Below are 23,744 nucleotides of genomic sequence, written 5' to 3'. Positions count from 1 at the left end.
ACTTTTGTTTTATTCTTAGGAATTTGGGTAAAAATGGCCTATCAAATAGTAGCATCTTATTGGATAAATGTCCTCCTCCAAAGCCACCACCACCTCCATATCCTCCCCTGCCAAAGGACAAGCTGAATCCACCTACACCTAGTATTTATGTAAGTGTCATCTACATGATTTTAAGAAACAGGTTGATCGTTTGAATACATTTATAAGTTGAACATATTTTTCTGGAAATATTCTGGCTATGATCTATAAAGGTGTTTAAGTTTATACAAAGGCCTAGGCTTCAAGCACTCTCCACAAAGCAGCATTTTACTTTCCCTATGCTCTGTTAAAGCAGCTTGTCAAACATGGTTTATCAAGTACGGTTGCTCTTACAGGATAAGTACTCTGTAGAAAATCAAGAGTCTTTTAGGATAATGGCCTGTGTTCATAGAGAACTTGATTATTTCTTTTAAAGTTTTATTGGAATGAAGGTTTGTAACACTGAAGAAAAATAATATTTGCTTAAGATTCTGTGCTTCACCTCTCGTGAAAGCTCTTGTTTTCTATATATGTGTCTGCAGGCGTTTCAGTTTCATTTTATAATCTTGAAAATTACTAATTGCTGTAAAACTTATTCCTTATTATTTCTTATGAATCATAAAAATCCATACAACTTGAGTCTGTATCTCGAATAATTGTAAAATTGTTAAGTTAGTTTCTGCTTTTTTATTGAAATGAAGTCTAGTTCCGTGCATAACAACTGTCCGTAAATGCATCATTTACTGTTGTGTGCCTCCAAGTCATTTCTGACTTATGACAACCCGAAAGCTATCTCTATCACAGCATTTTCTTGGCAACATTTATTCAGATGGGGGGTTGCCTTTGCCTTCTTCAGAGTCTATGTATTGCCCAAGGCCTCTCAGTGGATTTCCATGACTGAGCTGAGATTCAACTCCTGAAGTCCCTGAGCCTTAGTTCAACACTCAAAACACATGCATCATTAAATATCCCTAATATCCTGAAAATACTGCTATTAGTTAGCTGAATTTTATAATTTTAGCAGTACCATGCATCACAGTAGCTGTACTTAGAAATACTGTGATGAGGACAAAGGAATCAACTCATCCTGCATAGTGTTAACAAGCATAAATACTGAAGTTAAAAGTTGTCATATTCCTTTTAATTTTTGTAGTTGGAGAATAAGCGTGATGCTTTCTTCCCACCTTTACACCAATTTTGTACAAATCCGAACAATCCTGTTACTGTAATACGTGGCCTTGCTGGAGCTCTTAAGTTAGGTAAGTTTGATTTACAGATACTTACATTGTATATTTAGATCTTGTTGCTTAAAAGAGATCTGTAAAAGAGTAAGGCTGCATCTGCAAAAATAATGCAGTTTGACACCACTTTAACTGTCATTGTTCATTGCTATGGAATCCTGAGATTTGTAGAAGGTTATGGTACCAGAGCTCTCTGAGAGAGAGGGATAAATATCTGAACAAACTACAAATCCCATAATTCTATAGCAAGGAGAGCCATGGCCAATAAAGTGGTGTCAAACTGCATAATTTGTGCAGTACAGATGTCAGCTGTTAGTTGATGGATTACCTCCTTCACATATCAATTAAAAAAAGTCAATCCTCGAATAGACAGGCCAAAATTAAGCTGCTTTGGGTCACTTTGGAGGTATGATGTTCAAATGATACATGCATCTTAAGATGCCAGAAGCTGTGCCAAAGCTGCGCTCCAGTCCTTAGTACTGGAGCATAGCTTTGGTGCAGCTTCTGGACTCTTAGGACACATGCATCATTTAAACAGCATCCCTCCAAAGTAACCTGAAGCAGCTTTATTTTGTCCTGTCTGTTGGGGCCCCAACTATATATAGTAGGGCAGCAAAGGGTCTAATCTGGCCTACTTGTAACTAGTTGCTTTTAGTAGGTCCCAGTCTAGTCATTATTTCTTGTTGGGCAGGTGGGCTACCCTGATTAAAAAGATCTTTAATATGATAAAGATCTTTTTCTTTGCAACCTCTATATATCTGTATATTTGAATCTTGGGTGTTGAAGAGGTGAGGGGGGAGGTGCCAGCACATGCATAGAGTTGCATAAAAAAGAGTTCCTTAGTCTTCTGATTTTAATATTAGAGACTTATGTATAAAGACATAAAACATCTGAAGAAGAAATTTCTTCTAATTCAGAGGCCACTCAGTTGGTATCAGGGATTTGGCCACTAAATTAGCCACCTGTCTCAACTGAAAAGCTTGAAAATACAACCAAAGGTTTGGTATTGCTAATCCCCCCCTGTTAGAGCTATAAAATCTATTTTTGAATCAAACATGAATTGATGGATTATATTTTACCATTTAAAAAAACAACAACTTGTAATCGGAGGGGGGTGTCAATGGAATGTGTTGAAACAAGAACAAAACCTGGAAACTAAAAACATTTTAATTAAAGTTATTTGTCCCAATATTGATATTTCAATCTATGCCAAGATCTAAGCAACCCTACATTATATACAAACACAGTAATCTGAAATTGCAAATGATATCTTGGATTTGGACTATGAAGATATTCTAGCTGGCATTTAATTATTTGTGAAAACATTAGGAAATTCAACAAAAAGAAGCAAAACTACTTCTTTTTTTAACTAATAACTTTTAGTCCATTGAGGGAAATCTTGTGGCTTTTGCCAATTATAGAAATTTGATTATTCAGAGAAGCTAAGTTAAACAATATGATGAATTTGTGCAAGATTTTTCATCTCTTGAGTGTATAAAGACGCCCCTACTCATGTAACCTGTTTAAATACATCATAGAACCAGTAGGACTACTTTTTAAATTCTTTATGTTCAGACTGAGGATAGAATAAGCTCTTGCTAGTGCTGTGTATTGTTCGTGAGAAAATAAACTAAAGACCCTTGTCATTTATGCCAGCCCTTCTTGGCTGGATGTGGGCCAGATGTAGCTCACAGAGGTTCTCCCATCTGGCCTGCAGGTTTCTGCTGTTATCAGTGATTAGAGATAAGAGGGTATTTATTAGGGCAGGGAAGCAGTTGCATGAAGCTGAGCTTTATTTCCAGACCAGAATTTTTTTTGTAGAGAACTGAGTTGACTTGAACAGAATTGAGATGTAATTTGTATTTGTACGCTAAGAAGAAATGCCGAAATGTATAAGAATTAACACCTGACCCTATTTTGTGCCCAGGACCATACCTATCTCTTATTTCTCAAACAGGACTTTGATTTCTTGCCTGAAATATGTTCAGCTGCCTGATACAATACATTTGTCATCTCCATACTTTCTGTGTAACTGTTATTTGACACAAGATATTAGAGAAAAATACTTTGTTGATTTACTTTAAAAACTGAAGTAATTTGTCAGTTTGGCAAAAGTTATACTTCTTTCTTTGTGGAATGGGTATTAGGATTTTATCTTTAGATTGAATGTAGAATTTTACCGATACAGTTTTAATTTGTCTTTTTGATACATATCTGATATACTGTGATGACAGATTTATAAACAATAAAACTGAACAATGTATAATTGTTGTTGTTTTCTTCCCTCAAGTGGTTTCCGACTTAAGGCAACCCTAAGGGATCTTGCCAAGAAAGCCCCATGATAGAGTTTCCATAAGTCAGAAGTGACTTGAAGGCACACACACAAGAGGAATTTATCATGGAATTTTCTTGACATGATTTGTTCAGAGGAGGTTTGCCTTCATCTGAGGCTGAAAGAGTGAGACTTGCCCAAGATTACTCAGTGGGTTTCCATGGCTGAATGGGGATTCAGAGTCTGGTCTCCATAGTCCAACACTCAAAGCACTACACTGGCTATCTTCTGTATAATGCATAGATGAAATCGATGTGATGACATTTGTGTACTTCTTAATTGCATATTCACTGATCTCCTGCTGTTCCTGCAGTAGTAATGCAGGAAGGAATGCTGTTCTTCTATTAATTACATTCATTTTGTCTAGATCTAGGACTCTTCTCTACCAAAACTTTGGTGGAAGCTAATAATGAACACTTAGTAGAAGTAAGGACACAGCTGTTGCAACCATCGGATGAAAACTGGGACCCCACTGGAACAAAAAAAATCTGGCGTTGTGAAAGTAGTAAATCTCAAACTACTATAGCTAAATATGCACAGTACCAGGCCTCCTCATTCCAGGAGTCATTAAGGGTAAGTAGACTACTATAACTTATCCATTGATTGACACTTACCACATTCCATGTTGAATCATTTTTATAATAGCTCCAATTGATCATATGTGCATATTTAACAATTGCAAAGAAATAATTTTTAAGATGTAGCATTTTATAGAAATGCTGAGTAAAATTCAACCACATCCCTTTTCAAGCCGATCAAAATTGTGCTTTTCTCAGTTCGGTTCTCCTTTAAGATTAACAAATAAAATACTATTTAAGGTGTAATAGTAAAAGCTAGTACTAAAACCCGAACATCTCTGTGTCATCCTGCATCCACACTCCAGAAATAATCCAGTTTGACACTGCTTTAACTGTCATGGCTCAGTGCTATAAAATTCTGGGAATTCTAGTTTTGTGATACATTTAATCTTCTCTATCAGATAGCTTTGGTGCCACAAGAAACTACAAATTTCAGAATTCCATACCACTGAACCACAGTACTTAAAGTGGTGTCAAAGTGGATTGTTTCTGCAATGTGGGTCCACTTAATAAAAGTCAACATCAGATATAAGGTTTTGAAATATTTTTCATCAGTAAGAAAAAATGTGCTTGTTATGATCCTTTTTTATTAAAAAGAAAATGCTTGTCTTGATTATCAGTGTTATAAATAAACAACTGCATTGTCTTGATAAACCTAGTAATATGACAGGGTGTGGAGGGGGGCACCTTTGTTGAAGTAGTGAATAACAGCTTCTGCTTGATAGAAAATTTAATAGGAACATATTTATGTGAATGACTGAGGAAAACAGTGTTATACCTCTGTACTCATAATTAAAGGAAAAAAGAGAAAAAAATTAGAAGATAATAAAACACTAAATCAGAACTACTTTCTCTGAAGAATGTTGCCTGGGTTACAAATGGGAGAATATGAAAGGATTTTGTGGGTGGTGAGATAGATAAGTGTTGTTGGAAGAAGAAATAGAATCTGGGCTGGTTTGGTGGGTGAGGATTTCTGAGATCTTGATAGTACTTGGTTGGGCTGATCAGGGACACAAATGGGATTTTTCTAGATTGCCAGTGGTGATTGGGGAAATGGGATTTCCACTGAAGATTTCCGTCTGCTGGTTGGAGAAGGGAGCCAGCGTTGTGTTCTCCCAGATCATTCCAGTGCTGTTGGAGGGTGGGGGTTTCCAGAAGCAATAAGCCTCTCTGATTCTGAGGGCCAAAAGGTAAGATAGAAAGTTCAGAGAATGTGACAGAGCCTTGCATGGAGATTAGAATTTGTGGTGGTGCACAACTGGAATCCCACTTTTTCAAACAAAGAACTAAGAAATGCTTGACTAGATAGAACACAAATATGAATGTTAAATGAAAAAAATATATATCTTTTTTTTTAAAAAAAGTATTACATCTGTTTATATTAGGACTGGGAAAAATAAAAATGCATAGTCAGAAATAGTGAATATCTCATACTGTGATAAAAAAGAAAATGAAATTGTAGTACCTCTGCTCTTGTCACATTTTACAAGATATAAATTTAATAAGAAATTGTTTTTCAGTTACCTTGAGTTCTAAAACAACTGATTAAAACAGATTGATTTTAATTAATTTTAACTCAATTAAGATTGGAATTAGATGCAAGAAACAGTCGTGCGGATGTAATCATGGGGAGAAAGAGGAGCGCCACATACATTCTGTAAAACATGAATACACTTGTATAAAACAATGTTTAAACAATGTTTTAAGAATATTAGTTAGATGGATGCCTTTTAAACAAAAATGTGAAGGAACCTCTGACACTTTTAAGAGGGCATTTATTTGCCAAACTTGTACACAGAGATACTAAAAATTAATAGGTAAATTGATCTTTCTTCAGTCGTTTTACTGTTTTTTATGATTGGGAATATCATATGAGTGATCTCATACTTCCCAATATAAGATAGTTGCGTGCTTTTATTTAATGTTAATGATCATGATACACTTCTCTGTACAGTATATTTATGGGATCGCCTTCTTCTGTATAATCCACCCCGCACACTCAGGTCCTCTGGGAGGAACCTATTGCAGCCTTTAAAGACCAAATTGACTGCTACTTCCCAGAGGTCCTTTTCTTCGGCCACTCCCAGATTGTGGAATGGCCTGTAGGGATATGTCACATTACCAGCTTAGATAGCTTTTAAAAAGCTGTCAAGACGGATGTTTTCCGGCAGGCCTTTCCCAAATAGGAAAACCCCAGCCATAAAAATTGAGTTCTCTTATGTTCTGCCTCCCATTGCCCCTTCTCCCAGTTTGAAAAACTGTTGATTTTATTATTTTTAATTTTTAGAGAGTCTAAATAGACTTTTTTAATTGTCACCGGTTTAATTGTCATTTTAAGGGGGGAGGGAAAAGTGGATCATTTATATAATGCATTGTTAGTATTTTAAAGTGTAAGTGGCTCTGATTGTTTGTAACAGAGAAGCGAGATAGAAATAAAAGATTTATTTATTTATTTATTTATTTATATTTCTCTGTGCTATATTTGTAGTATATCTTGATTTAATTTTTGCAGGAGGAAAATGAGAAAAAAAGTCACCATAAGGACCATTCAGATAGTGAATCAACATCTTCTGATAAGTGAGTGGATAGCATTTAATATGTCATTGGCTAATTTGATTTGTTCATTCTAGATCTAGTCCTTTCCCCACTACAGCCTCTTAGTTGCCAACTCTTTCCCCATTTGAAGGTGCACTCCAGTTGATTTCTGTTTTATGCTATGCTGTAAAATAGCAGAGCTTGATGCTGTTTCTATTTCCAGCCACACTTAGGTGTGAGAGCAAAGGATGATGCTTCTACAAGATCCACATTATTTACTCCACTAATGCGCACGTGCGTGTATCTCTGCAGGATGGGAATAGCCCACATAGAAGTAGTTTGCATGTTTCTGAAATAGGCATGAAGACAGTTTCAGTGTGAAGAGAAGCAGTGGAGCAAATCTTAATATATACAACTTGGAGAGACAGCATAATTAATAGATTTCTTTAGTTTTTTGTGAGTTTTTCGGGCTATGTGGCCAAGTTCTAGAAGAGTTTATTCTGATGTTTCACCAGCATCTATGGTTGGCATCTTCAGTGAATGGTTGCCTGTAAAGGAGTTGGGTAACATCTTTATCAATGACTTGGAGGAAAAAATTGGGGGAATACTTATCAAATTTGCAGATGACACCAAATTAGGTGGAATAGCTAATACTCCAGAAGACAGGATCAAAATTCAAAATGACCTGAATAGACTAGAAAGCTGGGCCACAGCTAACAGAATGAACTTCAACAGGGAGAAATGTAAGGTACTGCACTTAGGGCGAAAAAATGAAATGCACAGATATAGGATGGGGGACACCTGGCTTAAGGAGACTACATGTGAAAGGGATCTAGGAGTCCAAGTAGACCACAAGTTGAACATGAGTCAACAGTGCGATGCGGCAGCTAACAAGGCCAATGCGATTTTAGGCTACATCAATAGAAGTACCGTATCTAGATCCAGGGAAGTAATAGTGCCACTATATTCTGCTCTGGTCAGGCCCCACCTGGAATATTGTGTCCAGTTCTGGGCGCCACAATTCAAAAAGGACATTGAGAAACTGGAGCGTGTCCAAAGGAGGGCGACTAAAATGGTGAAAGGTCTGGAAACCTTGCCCTATGAGGAACGACTCAGGGAGCTGGGGATGTTTAGCCTGGAGAAGAGAAGGTTAAGAGGTGATATGATAGCCCTATTTAAATACTTGAAGGGATGTCATATTGAGGAGGGAGCAAGCTTGTTTTCTGCTGCTCCAGAGACTAGGACCCGGAGCAACGGATGCAAGCTACAGGAAAAGAGATTCCACCTCAACATTAGGAGGAATTTCCTGACAGTAAGGGCTGTTCGACAGTGGAACACACTTCCTCGGAGTGTAGTGGAGTCTCCCTCCTTGGAGGTCTTCAAACGGAGGCTGGATGGCCATCTGTCGGCGATGCTTTGATCTGGATTTCCTGCATGGCAGGGGGTTGGACTGGATGGCCCTTGCGGTCTCTTCCAACTCTATGATTCTATGTATATATCCTTTGTGAGCCTGGGAAGGCAGGAGTGATTTGCATGTATATTGTTCTATTGCTAATGGCAGGCCTCAGGGTGGGAGGGTATGCAAAAGAGAAAAAACAATATTTTATGCCCAGGATGGTTTGTAACATGTTCTGCTACTGCTGATGTTATAAACCATCCTGGGCATAAAATACTGTTTGAAAACACTGAAATTCTGGACCATGCCAACAACTACCATATCAGGATGCACAGGGAAGCCATTGAAATCCACAAACACCTGGACAATTTCAACAGGAAAGAGGGAAACCCTTAAAGTAAACAAGGTTTGGCTACCAGACCTGAAAAATAGCAAGATGAAGACTCAACAAATGCAAATGAGAAATCTCCCAGGGTCAGGAGTTTACCAGCAGACATTGAGCACTAATCAAACAGACACTAATCCTCTTTTGCAGACCCTCTCACCCTGAGGCCTGCCATTAGCAACAGAACAATACACATGCAAATCACTCCTGCCTTTCCAGGGTCACACAGTATATATACATACCTAACTCCTTTCCAGACAAGCATTCTCTGAAGATGCCAACCACAGATCCTGCAAAATGTCAGGAATAAACTCTTCTAGAACATGGCCGCATAGCCTGAAAACCCCACAAAAGACTATGGATGCCGGCCATGAAAGCCTTCAACTTCACAGTAGATTTCTTTGTTCCTAAAGCCTTAGCTGTTGAAAAGTGTAGATGAAATAAGAATAAGAAAAGGGTTTTTTTTTGCTCTAGAAATTCCCAGCCAAATAATTTCCCATACTGTATTGCTAGAACTGACGCAAGTAATTTTTGGTGGAAAATGATAGGTTAAAATAAAGGAGCACAATTCTTCATTTACTGTTGTTATTTTTAACAAACATTTATGTGAAATAAAGATGTTCTAAAATGGTTTTTGCTATTACCACAATTCTAAATTCATTTTATCTTCAGTAATAGACTTTATGCTATGTAAAATGCAAAGGAGGTAAAGAAAAAGATGGCCCAAAAATGGTCTGAGAAACCAAAAACACATGGGAAATTGTACCCTATGTCCCCTAGGGAATATGTGGAAGCATTCTTTCCCATTTGCTTAAAAAGTGGAGGAAACCACTCTCATTTGTGAGGGGCATAATAGGGGCATGGCTCCCTCAAGGCCCTTCAGGAACCTATGCAGCCCCCTCATCCCTGGCAGTTGCCTCACTTGCTGTAGGGCAACTGTCACACCAAATCTAGGTGTTTCTAAAAAGATATAGTTAAGATTACATTTCCGTTTGTTTCTATGGTAACTGGACTTTAGAACACCTGCCCAGTGGTGCCTCGGGTTACGAAATTAATTCGTTCCGCGGCCGCTTTCGTAACCCGAAAAGCCTTCGTAAGCCGAATTGCCATAGGCGCTAATGGGGAAAAGCCGCGATTCCGTGCGAAAAAGCCGAAAAAAGCACCAAAAGTTTTTTCGTAACCCGAAAAAACATTCGTAACCCGGAACAATGATTCCCTATGGGATTTTTTCGTATCCCGAAAATTTCGTAACCTGGGTATTTCGTATCCCGAGGTACCACTGTACATTTGAAAAAAATAGTTTTTGTCATTAAGTCAACTGCAAACTCTTATCAGATGTTGGACTCACAGATGCAGACAAATGCTTATTTCTCAGCTCAGTTATCATGATTAAAGTCTGGTTATCTACAGTTCTGTTTTGAAGTAATTGCCTGTAGGAGAGCAGGAAATTCAAAATAGTTATAAAAAGTAATGGTCCCTGTGACTCACAAATGTGGGTTATTCTGTGCCAGTGCAGAACTTGTTAAAAAGTTCTGGAAGTTAGCAAAGAAGTTTTTGGGACTAGCGCTGGACCTTGGTCAGATAACACTCTCAGAAAGGAAAGTACCATTTCCTTACAAGAAAAAGGGTGCTGATTCTTTGAGGAAGAATTACCCTTGACTGTTCCCACTTTCATAACAATTTCCCTTCTTTGGTTTATAGTTGTCTTCCCAGCTGTCCAAATACTCCATGGTGGCCTCAGCATAGCCACTGTTATGCCTATCACATCCCTGGTACCATTACCTTCTCTTCTGACCAGGAGGAGCAAGTCAGTCACCCAATTCTCCAAACATTATACTTTGTGGCATGGAGAATTTGGCCACCAGACTGCTTCCTCAATGTGACTGACATCAGAGAAGCATCAATGACACAACCCATAAAGCGATTATATCTGTACAATTTGCAGCCATTTGTTGCTTTTGTGGACACTCAGAAGACACCCTCCTCAAACATACAGATTTATGTATTTATTTATTTATGGTATATATACCCCACCCTTCAGCCCTAAAAGCTCTCAGAGCGGCTCAGATGGAGGGTATACAGTATATGAGTTCTTTTTGAGCCTGGCAAATAAGAACTTAGGATACACAAAGAATTTACTCAAAATTTGTTTAGCAGCTAGTGCAGCTCACTTGTTTTCTCCAGTTGATTCATAACTGTTTGTCCATTCACAAGTAAAATTTCTTCTGAAGTAATTGCCATCATGGAGTTTATGTATTGTATTACTAGATCTTGTAAGAAGAGCCTTTGAGCCTGTGGCTATTAGAGACTTCCATCTTATCATGGGAATCACATAAATTAAAAGAATGGTTGTGAGTTATAGGTTTTTGGGGGAATTCCCCCTCCCCCTTTTCTCTTTTTCCATAAAGATAAGATGCCCTTGAAGTCCAATATAATATTTCTATCCAAGGTGATGTCACAATTCTATGTGTTTCAAGATATAGTCTTATCAGTTTTCTTCCACATCTCTTCAAATTCATCTGAAAGAGATGGCATTCTTCACAATATGCAAAGGGCTCTGGTGTTCTGTGTGAGCAGGGATAGAATCGTTCAGTTCTCCAGATGGTTCTTTGTATGTTATGGAGACCCATGGAATAGTTTGCTTGTATCTTCTGAGCATACCTCAAAGTGGATGGTGACCCCAATTAGCTTGAGTTATTAATTGTCTCTAGAAAATTGTTGCCTGCCTTCATCAGCAGCCATTCCACGTGGTCTATGGTAACACTGAGTTTCTTTCAAAAGTTATTTTTCAGTACACCTTTAAAACAACAATTTGGGTTCAGCTTTTAATGTTTATTAGCCTATATAACCTTCATGCCAGAGCCTGCAAGGATTCTGAGCTGTCAGAATCTGTGTGCAGTTGGCAACTACCTTGCCTCCAGATGAATCAGCATGCTCCTCATCCATACCAATGAATCAGGTTACTTATCTGTAATTGAAGTTTTTCAAGTGGTCATTTGTAAATTCACATAGTTTGCACTCTGTAGCTGTCACTGTTCCATGTTGTCTCTGTTATCTTTTGTTGTGTGCTGCAGTGTACAGGAATTGAAAGAGTGGGAGTAAGGGCTCATGTGTATTGAGAAGGGGGGCAGGGTTGCTGCCAAAAAATTCTTAGCTTATTTCTAGAAGTTTCTGGCAGCCTTTGCATAAGCAGAGAATAACTCATATATGTGAATCCACAGTTGACCACTCAAAGAATTCTATGTCCCAGAAAGTGGCTTCTTATCTGAAAATGAGACACTGGCGGTTTACAGACCGCCCCTTTGGGGTGGCCTGTACCCGCCCCTTTCCCCGACGGATCGGGGCCTCAGCTGCCACAGCGGCAGCCCTGAGGCCCAGATCCACCACTTTTCCAGGCCGCTTCCCCACGGCCTGGAAAGGGGTGTCCTTGGGGCTTCAAGCCCCAAGGATACCCTGATAGCGTCGGGGAAAGGAGAAAAGGGCCACTCAGCCCCTTTCTCCTTTGTGTCATTGGCGCAGCCGTGTAAAGGCTGCGCCAGTGACACAAAACTCAGAAGGAGCTCCAAAATGGCGCTCCTTCTGGCACCGCGGAAAGGGTGCCACAGGCGCCCTTCCGTGGTGCCAGGACATCACGTCTGTGCTGCTCCGTTTGGAGGCGGTGTGGCCGTGACATCCTAATGGTGGCGCCCATATAGAATGGGCGCCACCATTTTGTACATACCCTGTACGTACTGGGGTTGGGGGTGTCTGAAAGAGACGCCCACAGGCAACCCTAGTACGTACGGAGTATGTACTAGGGTGCCTGTCTGGAAAGGGCCAGTGCAAGCAAATTTGTTCTTTGTTCTTTGAGTAAAAGAGGTCTGAGTTTTAGTTCGAGTACGCTGCCAGCAGCTTATGTATGTATGCCAATCATAATAAATTGTCCAACAAATTTTGTTAAAATGTGCAAATATATATTTTGGTTTGTAATGCATCTGCGTTTGTAATGAATCCTCATTTATTTGCTGTTAGCTGCTTTGTGTCCCTGTGTTGGGAGAAAGGGATATAAGAAAATAAAATTATTATTGTTGTTCTTGTTGTGTGTATATGTGTCTTAGACATCACCTGTTAACCTATAGTGACCCCATGAATTTCAAATGGCATTCTTAAGCAAGGAATACTCAAAGGTATTCCAGTTCCTTCCTCTGAAGTATCACCATATAGCCCCTGATACTTCTTGACTGTGTTTCATCCAAGTCCAGGGCATACCCTGCTTGGCTTCCAAGATCAAACAGGATCTGGTGTTTTCAGGGTATTTACATCCTTCCCCATATTTAGTTTTTCTGTTTGTACTACACTCCGGCCTGAATTCTGTTGTTAATCCTGACTAGAGTAGACCCATTGAATTAGGGGAATTTGCCTGTGTGTTAGACTCAACATTGAATAATTGATTATGTTGATCTACTCTGGTGGAGAGTAATGAACAGGATGCCAACTCATCTCTGTGTCACAAACATACACCATATCATCATGATGGGTTTCCATCTTTGTACTGTACTTACTTGATAGTGCCCTTGCAATGAAACTCACAATCTTTTGTAAACCTTTTGCTAGTGCAGTGTCATAATGGGATAGAAGTTTAGAGTTACAGTAAATGTAGTATAGCTAATATGTATTACTGACCATGTCTCTTATCATTGTCCTTAATGTTACAGCTGTGGTAGGAGGAGAAAAGGACCTTTTAAAATGATCAAATTTGGGACCAATATTGATCTTTCAGATGACAAAAAGTAAGTATGGTTGTTTTTGTGTCATTGCCACTAAAGTCTCTTTCACCACTCTAAATTGAATATTATTCTTTGGTTTCATTGCCAATTCTAATTGTTCTAAGCCAGTGGTTCTTAAATGTGGTCCATGGACCCCTCCCCCCCCCTTTATAGTGGGGCTGCTAAGATCTTGTTACTCAGACCTTCTCACAGCAGAGCAGCCACTCAACAGGTGCTAAGGCAAAGGCAAGCAGGCTTGCTGACTGGGCTTACACATTGCCTGTCATGTGCCCACTCCACTGTGGGGAGGGGGATCAGAAGAAGCTCCCACATGACAAATCCCCTGCAAACCACAGCCAGTCACCTCTGAGTTTTGGCTGGGGGGTACCAATCTTTTCGTCTGAACTCTCAATTAAAAACAACAGTGCTGAGGAGGGCTGCCAGACCCCTTGCTTGCTTCCTGGGCCCCATTCCCACTGGGCTATAAAGTGAATCAAGAAATGGTATAGCAACATTGTTCCCATTTGAATTCACGTTCGATCCTACTTTGATCAATTTCTCCAGCGAAAACCTGAATCACTGGTGGATAAACCTGGGTTATCCTGACTCCACTTTTTCAGCATGTTTTTTTTTTCAGCTGCCATGTCAGATCTGGGGCAAATTAATGGGAACGACAGGGTGCCCGAATTGGTATTTTAGGAGGGGAGGAGCAGTATTCAAGGGGCTGTCCCGAGGGTGTCACCTGGTTTGTTCTCTTTCCTCCATTCCCAGCGCCGTTTTCCCCTGTTCACATAACCTTTCTCCTGGTGGAATGGGAAGCAGGGTAAGGTGATCGCGCATAGACAATTTTTATTGTCTATGCACTGGTGGCGCAGTGGTTAAATGCCTGTACTGCAGCCATTCACTCAAAACCACAAGGTTGCGAGTTCAAGACCAGCAAAAGGGCCCAAGCTCAACTCAGGCTTGCATCCTTCCGAGGTCGCTAAAATGAGTACCCAGACTGTTGGGGGCAAATTAGCTTACTTGCTAATTAGCTTACTTGCTGTTCACCGCTATGATCTTTGGAATAGCGGTATATAAATAAAACAAATTATTATTATTATTATTAAAAGTAAGGTTTTGATCGCCTAGGCGCTTTGTCGGGTGTTCGAACATTGCAAATTGATCCATTGGCCTCCAAACGTGGTAAGCGCATGACACCCCCTGCCAGCCCCCCCCTTTCCATATAGATCAATGTGTGAGGAGACCCACTGCCACTTTATAACTATTATTTTTTTTCTTTTTCCTTTTTCTGTTTTTGTTGAGCACCTAAGCACGTCAGCGCTCCAGCATCTGGGTGGCAGATTGGCTTTGCAACCATTTGCTTCTTGGCCAATCACAATGACGCCTAGCCGCCCAAGTGCTCAGGCGCTTTAGCAATCCATCGACCACAAAAACAAAACAAAACCCCAAAACCAAAAAAAAAAAAAAAAAAGAAGGAACGGGGAACAAAAATAGCCTGTGTCAAAATACAACGGAGAAATATCAATGGGAACGAGAACATGGGTCAAGAAAAACCAAGTCCGTTTGCTCCCTTTTGTAATGGGAACAATTGACATGATTCAAATACGACTCTGGAACTCGCTCTGAGTCTGACTTGCAGCAAGATTCGTCCCTTTATAGCCTAGTGGGAATGGGGGCCTTGTCTACCTGCCCACTTGCCTGCCTGCTTTTTCTTTCCCTCCTTCTTTCTCTCATCTTGATCTCCTCTTCTGATGAAGAAAGAAAAAAAGGGAGAGTTGAAGTGTTTCTTCCACAAGCAACTATAAAGACGGGCTTCTAGGATTGCGACACTTTCTTGAGGGCTGGTATTTTGCTCAGATGCTTCTTTCCCCAGTTTTTTCCCTTGTTCCCTCCCCCTTTCTAGTCTTTCCCCCACGATAATCCTCGAACACAGAAATGTATGCCTTGGAACACCAACACATCACATCAGGAAGCAAGCACACCATGAAAGGGTTGTAAGTCTGATTCCATGTGTGAGGGTAGCATGGTGGTAAAGAAATGTCCATATCTCTTCTCCCCTTTTCCGTGTGGAGAAGGAAGTTACAATATTTAGGAACTTGAGTACAGGAGTGTAACAGCAGTTGTGGTGGTGGAAGAGGAGAAGAAATTATGAGGGAAGTATTTTCCTCAGCCTAAGGCTAGAGACATGAAGAGTTTTTATTGCTGATGTCACTATTTGAAGAGCCAGTTTTGTTCTCTACCCCCACCCTGTTGTATTGCCTCAGGTCTTTGTTTTAGGTGTTGTGTCTTTCCCTTGGAAAAGGAGGAGGGAAAGAGAGAGAAGGGCAATGGTTGGATGACTGACTGTCAGCTCTGCTGCTGCTCAGCTGCTCAGCCCACCACCTCCCCATAGTGGAGTAGCCACATGACAAGAGCCAATGCAAAGGCTAGCTGACTGGCTGGGCTTGGCATAGCCATTCAGTCTGCTCCACACTGGCAGGAAGAAGCAGGAAAAAATTCCTCCCCCTTTGTCACCTATGAGGGAAAGCTTAATGGATGGTGTAATTGTTAATGGTTCAGTTCAGGTGGTAGTGTTGCTTTGTTTTTGTTGTTGTTTGGCTTTTAAATGTTAAGTCTTAAGTGTCTACATCAACAAAAGATATTTAAAGGGGTCCCTGGTGTTTTTTTTTTTAAAGGTTAACAACCATTGTTCTAAACCATTCCAACTACACCATTGAATTTGGCTGAATTTGATTGTTTATCATGTGTTGCTAATTGTTCATTACTTGTTTCCTTCAAAAAGTCAAGTTAAGAAAAAAAAACATACTGGATGAAATGAAGCATTCACTTAGACTGGCATCCTGTTTGCAACACAGTTCACTAAGTTCTTTTGCTACAGTTATAACCACACTATGGGACAGAGTTTCCCAAACTTTGGCCCTCCAGATGTTTTGGACTTTAGCCCCCAAAATTCCTGATGATTGGCCAAGCTGGTTGGGACTTTGGGAGCTGATGGCCAAAACATCTGGAGGACTAACATTCGGGAACCACTGCTATAGAGTCAGAGCTTTGAGAAAATGTGCCTGTACAACTATGGCTTTGATAACAAAGAAGACATGGTGCTTCCTCTTTTTTATTCCCCAGGAAAATTCTTTCAACCTTGGTTAACCAAGCCTTTTTCAATTTAAGTATAGATTGTATACTATAGTGCGTCCATGTTATACGCAGGCGTGCCTTACATGGTTTCCATCATATGCTGGAAGCCACACGAGAAAAAATGGCGCTGCATGCCAGAAAGAGTAATGGTGCATGCGCCCATGGCGTGCCGCTGCAAGCATGAGCCCCATTGGCTTTAATAGAGCTTGAGCTTATGCGGAATTTCCCTTACGTGTGTGTGTGGGGGGGGTCTGGAACGGATCCCCTGCGTAAGGGAAGGGGCTACTGTATATCATATTCTTTTGAGGAATATTCAGGAACATCTTGGAAAGGTTCTTGAATTTTATCTGGATTGGGTCTGCAATCCATTTCACATACTGATTGGAAAGGTTCCCCTTTGTAGGCATGAGCCCAAAAGTGCTGTGTCTTCTTACGTGGAACACAAGTAGTAGTTAAGAAGGAAAATTTGCAGAGGTGATTCTTATATTTCCATTTTGGTGATGGAACCCTTGAGTCTCTAATATTTTAGCCTGTTCACAGTGTACTTGTAAAATTAATGAATTAGTACACCATCTTTCCATGAGTATTTTTGAGACAATTCACATAAAACCATAAAATAATACAAAATAATAAGACAATCAAAAGAGTAGAATAAGAAACAAAATTTTAAAGTACTTAAAGAGCCTGGAAAAAAATGCCGTTGTCTAACTGTTGTTGTTTTTTTATTTAAGTTAAATCTTTATGTGTGGTACCACAAGGGAAAAGATTCCTTTCCTAGTCATCACCTGTCTCAAATGAGGGCTGCTTTCAAAGATTTCAGATCAATTTTATATGTTAATGACACTATGTACATACAGTATACTGGCTAAAACAAAGTGGTAACCAAACTGTTACATTATGAGACTAACAGATTACACAAAAGGTAGATTAAAAAAAGAAGAGCACTAAAAGTTAATGTTGATAATAGAATAATAGAACTGTCATCCTTTGGCCTATGAGGGAGAGAATAGGCTGGCCCAGCTCCATCAGGGGCTAGCCTGAAGAAAGAGGCTCCTGCCTCCATAACTGTCATCTTTCGGCCTATGAACGGGAGAATAGGCTGGCCCAACTCCATCGGGGCTAGCCTGAAAAAAGAGGCTCCTCCCTCCATAACTGTCATCTTTCGAACTATGAGGGAGAGAATAGGCTGGCCCAGCTCCATCGGGGCTTGCCTGAAGAAAGAGGCTTCTCCCTCCATAACTGTCATCTTTCGAGCTATAAGGGAGAGAATAGGCTGGCCCAGCTCCATTGGGGCTAGCCTGAAGAAAGAGGCTCCTCCCTCCATAACTGTCATCTTTCGGCCTATGAACGGGAGAATAGGCTGGCCCAGCTCCATTGGGGCTAGCCTGAAGAAAGAGGCTCCTCCCTCCTTAACTGTCATCTTCCGGCCTATGAGTTGACCAGGCAGGCCCAGCTCCACCAGGACTAGTCTGGAAGAAGAGACTCCTCCCTCCATAACTGACATATTCTGGCCTGCAAGGGAGTTGACCAGGCAGGCCCAGCTCCGTTCAGGGCTAGCCTGAAGAAGAATAGCCCTCCCTCCGGTCCATCTGCCTTGGTCCAGGCCTCAGAGGGAGAGAAGAACTGCTGGACCTGAAAACCCCCCCCCCATTCCCTTCTCCTTTTGTGTTGTAAACCGCTCGGATTCCCAGTGATTGGGCAGTATATACATAAATCCTATTATTATTATTATTATTATTATTATTATTATTATTATTATTATTGGTCAGCATTGACAAGGTCAGTAAAGATAACTTGGTAGTCTCCTCTCACTACCTTTAGATATTTGCAGTAGAATTTTTGGGATGCTACTGCAGAGGTAGCACCCTTGGTTGTAATGGATTTAGGGGTAAAACAGACTGTCATAAAAAGCTGGCTTCCAGACAGCTTGGGAGCTTGGCATACAGACGATGCACGCCCCTCAAGACACCCCGGAAGCTGGCTTCAAGCCACCCAGCTGCTCACACATGGGCTGGCTTTTTGGTGCTCTAGCAGTGTGGTGTTTACACACCACATGCTGCTGGAGTGGCTTGAAGCCACCCTTGAGCCATGGCTAGCAGGAAAAGCTGCCTTTTTGCCGGCCCCAAAAGGAGTGGCTCCTTTTTCACCCAGTTTCAAGGTGGATTACCATGCAGTTACCATAGCCCCAATCTGCCTCTGGAAGGGGTGGCTTAAAGCCTCTTCAGGGCAGTCTGTTTCATCCCTTAATATATGATCTACCAAAAGATTGAAAATAATACTGGCAGCACCCAACTGTACCATATCATATTCCTTTTGCATACCAAATATGATTTGTTAGGTAGGAATCAAGTTAATGAATAAAAAAGTATTTTATATTTTACATTGATTTTGTTGCACAACACCCTGAGATTTTTATATGTAGGGAAGGACATAAGTATTGTAATAAATAATGGCATAAATAAAAACATATTGTATGCAAGAAAAAAACCATTGTTGACCATATACATATTCTGTGCAGAAAAATGACCAAAAAGGCAAAGAATTTCACCGTCTGAAAATGTTATCTGGGGTTTTGTCAGTAGTTAGAAAATAGAAGTGTGTTAGAAAATGTATTTTTAGTTACGTTTTTAACTTTTGTATGTCTTGTATTAATTTTATATTATTTTAACTAGATTATTTTAATTGTTTTTAATTTTTTATTATAATGTTTTAATGAAGTTTTATCTTACGTGCCACCTTGGGACCCTTTTTTGGGAGGAAGATGGCATAGAAGTTAAATAAATAAATAAATAGACAGACAGACAAAAAGTCTTTACGTGCCTAGAAGAGAGTCTTTCTGTCTCCATGCTGTCACTTGATTGAGAATGGGCAGCTCTAATATTATCTAGCCAGATTTCAACATGTGCCAGTATCAGTACAAAGTGATGATTTTGCTAATGGATGGCTATGCTTAAGAACTGTAAGGAATTAATTAATGTGTGTGTGTGTGTGTATAAACAAACAAATGTCACATAAATAGTTCAATTTTCTCTTTGATAACAGGTGGAAGCTGCAACTCCATGAGCTTACAAAACTGCCTGCTTTCGTGCGTGTGGTATCAGCAGGAAATCTCCTTAGTCATGTTGGTCATACAATTTTGGGAATGAACACAGTCCAATTGTATATGAAGGTACCAGGCAGTAGAACATCAGGTGTGTAATGTGTGGTATTTAACTTACTGTATATGCTCATGTATAAGTCTAGAAATTTTAGTTGAAAAATTAACCCCCAAAATCTGGTTCGACTCATCCATGGGTCAATGTAAATACTGTACTTCGACTTATAGAAAAGGGAACCATCCCCTGATGATAGGCAAGAGTGTAATGTGTCCTGGAAGCCATGACTCCTCTGTACTCTCTCATCTATCCAGCCATTAGGGTGAGCACAAACAGATATGCCTGTTTTGTAGGTTCTTCAACATCATTTTTCTTTGCTTCATCATTTAGATCCTTTGTTGCATGCCCCTAAGTTTTACCCTCAGCTTATCTACGGGTCATATCAAAATACATAATTTTGTCCCCCAAACCTGCCCTCAACTTATACATGGGGTTGACTTATAGTTGAGTATATACGGTTTGCTACATGATCTAAAACACTATCAGTGTCTTAACTGTTGTGCTTGTCTTTGCTTATAGTTAACAATTCTAAATTATACATTAATGCAGCTTGATTTTGAAGATGTTCTTAGTAGCATTCACAATTACTTTGACTTTACTCATAATAGCATAAATTATAACAGTACTACAGTTGTAAGAGGGGAGAGTTTTGAACATTTTGGGGTGGGTCTACCCTTGCCAGGATTTCTCTAGGCTGATGCCCAGAGTGTTCTGCCCCAAATTCACCCTAACCTGTTCATTTTTATTGTGGATTTTTGGTTCTCACAGCAAAAGAAAGGCGGCATCTCTGCTGAGGTCAAAATGTAGTGTCCAGTCATACTTTCAATGCTGGGCACCTCATTCTGACCTCAGAGTGACTCACGCCTGCAGCGCTACTGCTAGGAGACAGAGAGAGAAAGGACTGACTAACTTTTGAATGAAGGGGGAAGTGACCTCAGTAGGCTGGATGGAGGCATAAAGGCTTGAGTACATAGATCAAAGAAAGAAACAGAGAAGTAAAATAACAAGGTAGGCATTCTGTCTAGAGTTTCCTCTCACTAATCACTTTAGAGTGACAAACATTGATGCCTTGTTCCTTTCAACAGGACACATATACATATCATAAATAAATAAAAAAATCTGGTACTTAAAAACAAATAATCTCTCTCTCTCTCTCTCATATATATATTATTTCTCATCTCCTTAAATTTTTATATTGATGATCTTTTTGGTCTTGGATTTTCCACCAGCTGCTTGTCCTTACCTTCAAGTGCTTTCATAGCATTATCCATCTTACGTCTTAGCCCATCCCCGTATGTGACCTTAAGCCCCGCCCCATTTGAAAATTTTCTGTTTCCTCAAACAATTGCAATTTCTGTCTTGCCACCTGTTCTACATGAAACAACTCAATAAAGTCACTTTTCTTGCTTAGTTCCAATTCTGCCTCAAAACTTATATTTCCTCACTTGATTGGAAGGGTTATTTTGCCCCCCCCCCAAAAGCCCTTTTCCTCTTACCAAAGGGTGACATCATCTTTGGCAGAGGTTGACATTTCTCTGCCTGTCTCTTTTTTTCAGGTGGACAGTTCATTTATTTATATGGAAGTTGGGAGGGAGGGGAAAATGGGGAGTCAGAATAAGAGAGAGGGAAATAAGAGGAGCCAAAGTGACAAAAGTGCACAGAATAGGTGTGCACATGTCACAACTACAAACACATAGGAGGTAGGATATTGGCAACATTTATCCTGTCCACATAGCAGGCAGTTTATTCATGGTGCTCAGTCAGTTTTCCAAAATTTCCTCATAATTTAACAACAGTTAAGAATCCCTGTGGTAGTTTGCTGAAGAAAAAAATGGTGACAGCACCATAAGAACATATCTATCATTTGATACATGAAAAAACCTCTTGTCTATGAAATCTTACAAATAGAAAATTTGTTAATCTTTAAAAACACAGAGCTGTCATCCTTTTTTTTTACATGTCACACATCATTATGTTACACCACTGTAAACATCACTGTTACTGTTTTCTTTTTCTTATTAGGTCATCAGGAAAATAACAACTTTTGCTCAGTCAACATAAATATAGGTCCCGGTGACTGTGAATGGTTTGTTGTTCCAGAAAATTATTGGGGCGTCATGAATGACTTCTGTGAAAAGTATGTTCATTATTTTCTATCACCATATGTTGTGCTTCCAATTATTTTACAACCCTGTCTTTTAAAATAACGTTATGTATTAAATTTATTTGAGAAGGTATATTGCACATCTTCTCTGTTTTGTCCCACTGTATTTTTCTTACCTTTCTTCTCTTACTTTGTATGCATTCCACTGCAACAGCAGTATCGATACAGAAATACAAATACATGTTTCTTCTTCGTGGTCTCTGCGAATCACACAAATGGGTTATTTCTGCGCATGCGCAGCAAACTCGGAAACTTCTAGAATCTCTGGGCAGAAAGTCATGTAACTTTCTGCAGTCTCTTTGCAACTTTTTGGCGGTAGCCCCGCCCATCCCGTATATAAGGCCCCTGGCGGTCCGCCCTTCTTCAGTTCCTTCATTCCGCCGCGCTAGCAGCTCGAGGAACTTGCTGTTGTACAGCTCTGAATCTCTGACCATAGCCTTAAACGGACATTTGACCACGGAACGGACTCGACCTCTCTTTGCTTGCCGATTTCAACTTGTCTAAAGCCTTAGGACGGACATTTGACTACGGAACGGACTCGACTTCTCCTTGCCCGCCGATTTCAACCTTGTCTGATTGGCCAAACTGGTAACGTTTTCAGTGCCATGGCTTCCTTTAAGCAATGCGCTAAATGCGGGGTTAAAATACCCATGTCAGATGGGCACGACAAATGTGTCCTATGCCTAGGGGAAGGCCACATTCCAGGAACCTGCAGGCATTGTAAGGCCATGATGGCCCAGGTGCTAAAAAATAGAGACCAGAAGCTGAAAGCGTCTCTATATGAAAAGGCCTTCCATCCCTCATCAACTGGGGACGATCCGGGGACCTCTGATACACATAAATCGAAGCCTGAAAGAGCTTCAAAAAGGGCCCATGGGGAAAAACAAAAATCCTCCAAGGCGCCCAAAGATGGCCTCGAGCCTAGGAAGGCTAGATCAGCGTCTCCGCCACCTAAGACCAGGCGCAAGGGCCCCCCGAGCACGGTGTCGGTGCCAACTCCGATCCCAGAGCTCGCCTCGTCCTCAGCCCCACCACTCGAGCCGAGAATCTTGATCTCTTCGCATCTCTCTGTTCAGGATGCAGACTTGGAGATAGTCAACCTTGGCGATTCCTCCCAGTCCGAAGGAGAAATTCCGGACTCGGATGTTCAGATATCACCTCAGAGACGGAAGAACTCCTGGTCACCATCCCGCCCCAGGCGAGATAAGACCTCACCATCCCGCTCTAGACGCGACAGAGCCTCACCATCCCGTCCCACAAGGGATGGACTCTCGACTGTACAGAGAGACAGAGCCACGCTGGGAACTGAAGCTGACGAAGCCCTGGATAGGGATCGTCGTGCCAGCCCCCCTATCGAGGACTATCAACCGGACAGGGCATTATTTGATACCTACCCGGACTTGATTTATGACTACCAAACCGGCCAATACCTGTTACCAGTGGACGCAGACCATCTCCGTCGCAACGTCCCAGGTCTGACAAGAGTGAGACCTCACTCTCCTCGACACCGAGAGGCAGTCACACGTCGCTCTGCTTCGAGAGACCCGTCACCATTGAGCCACAGAGATAGTAGATCTCCTTCCGCTTCACGCTCTCGTTCTGTTTCTCCATCTGTCCAGCTATATGCAGAGCAATCCCTGGCTTTTGGGGAACCAGATGCCCCCTCGCCTACGGATGACGTCTGCTCCTTTTCTGACAAGATAATCAGAATGGCGGATGCCCTCAAACTGGAGGTTGCTCACCCTGAAGAGGATGCTCTCGACCCGGTGGAACGTCGGATTCACGGCTGTGCTCCCGCCCGACCATCCCTGGCATTTCTTCCATCCCTGGAGAAGATCGCCAAGAGGTCATGGGATACTCCAGCATCCATTTCCTCTACTTCCAGGAAGATTGAAAACCTCTACAGGGTCACCCCTTCAGGACCGTCTTGGCTGTTTAACCATCCAAGACCCAATTCGGCCACTGTGGAAGGCTCACAAACCTCCTTTGCAGCTCGTCCCTCCTCATCCCCCATGGATAAGGAGAGTAGGAAAATCGACGGCCTGGCAAAAAAGTTT

The 23,744-nt window shown here is 40.9% G+C and overlaps 1 protein-coding gene across 4 annotated transcripts in view; it reads left to right on the top strand.

Annotated features, from left to right (window-relative positions):
• The window catches only part of KDM6A (lysine demethylase 6A), a 207,830-nt gene that overhangs the window by 163,459 nt on the left and 20,627 nt on the right, over window positions 1–23,744 (top strand). For 3 of the 4 annotated variants that reach the window (XM_042458870.1, XM_042458869.1, XM_042458868.1), the window contains 8 exons: window positions 20–149; window positions 1,172–1,277; window positions 3,959–4,164; window positions 5,201–5,359; window positions 6,682–6,746; window positions 13,180–13,254; window positions 19,411–19,559; window positions 21,546–21,660. In XM_042458870.1, coding sequence (XP_042314804.1) covers window positions 20–149; window positions 1,172–1,277; window positions 3,959–4,164; window positions 5,201–5,359; window positions 6,682–6,746; window positions 13,180–13,254; window positions 19,411–19,559; window positions 21,546–21,660 — 1,005 coding nt within the window. The remainder of the gene's footprint in view (window positions 1–19; window positions 150–1,171; window positions 1,278–3,958; window positions 4,165–5,200; window positions 5,360–6,681; window positions 6,747–13,179; window positions 13,255–19,410; window positions 19,560–21,545; window positions 21,661–23,744) is intronic. The other variant, XM_042458871.1, reaches the window with a different exon arrangement.

Source organism: Sceloporus undulatus, chromosome 3 (genome assembly GCF_019175285.1).
Source record: "Sceloporus undulatus isolate JIND9_A2432 ecotype Alabama chromosome 3, SceUnd_v1.1, whole genome shotgun sequence".
Taxonomy (NCBI): Eukaryota; Metazoa; Chordata; class Lepidosauria; order Squamata; family Phrynosomatidae; genus Sceloporus; species Sceloporus undulatus.
Note: the sequence above shows the minus strand (reverse complement) of the source record. Positions and strands in the feature narration are given on the sequence as shown.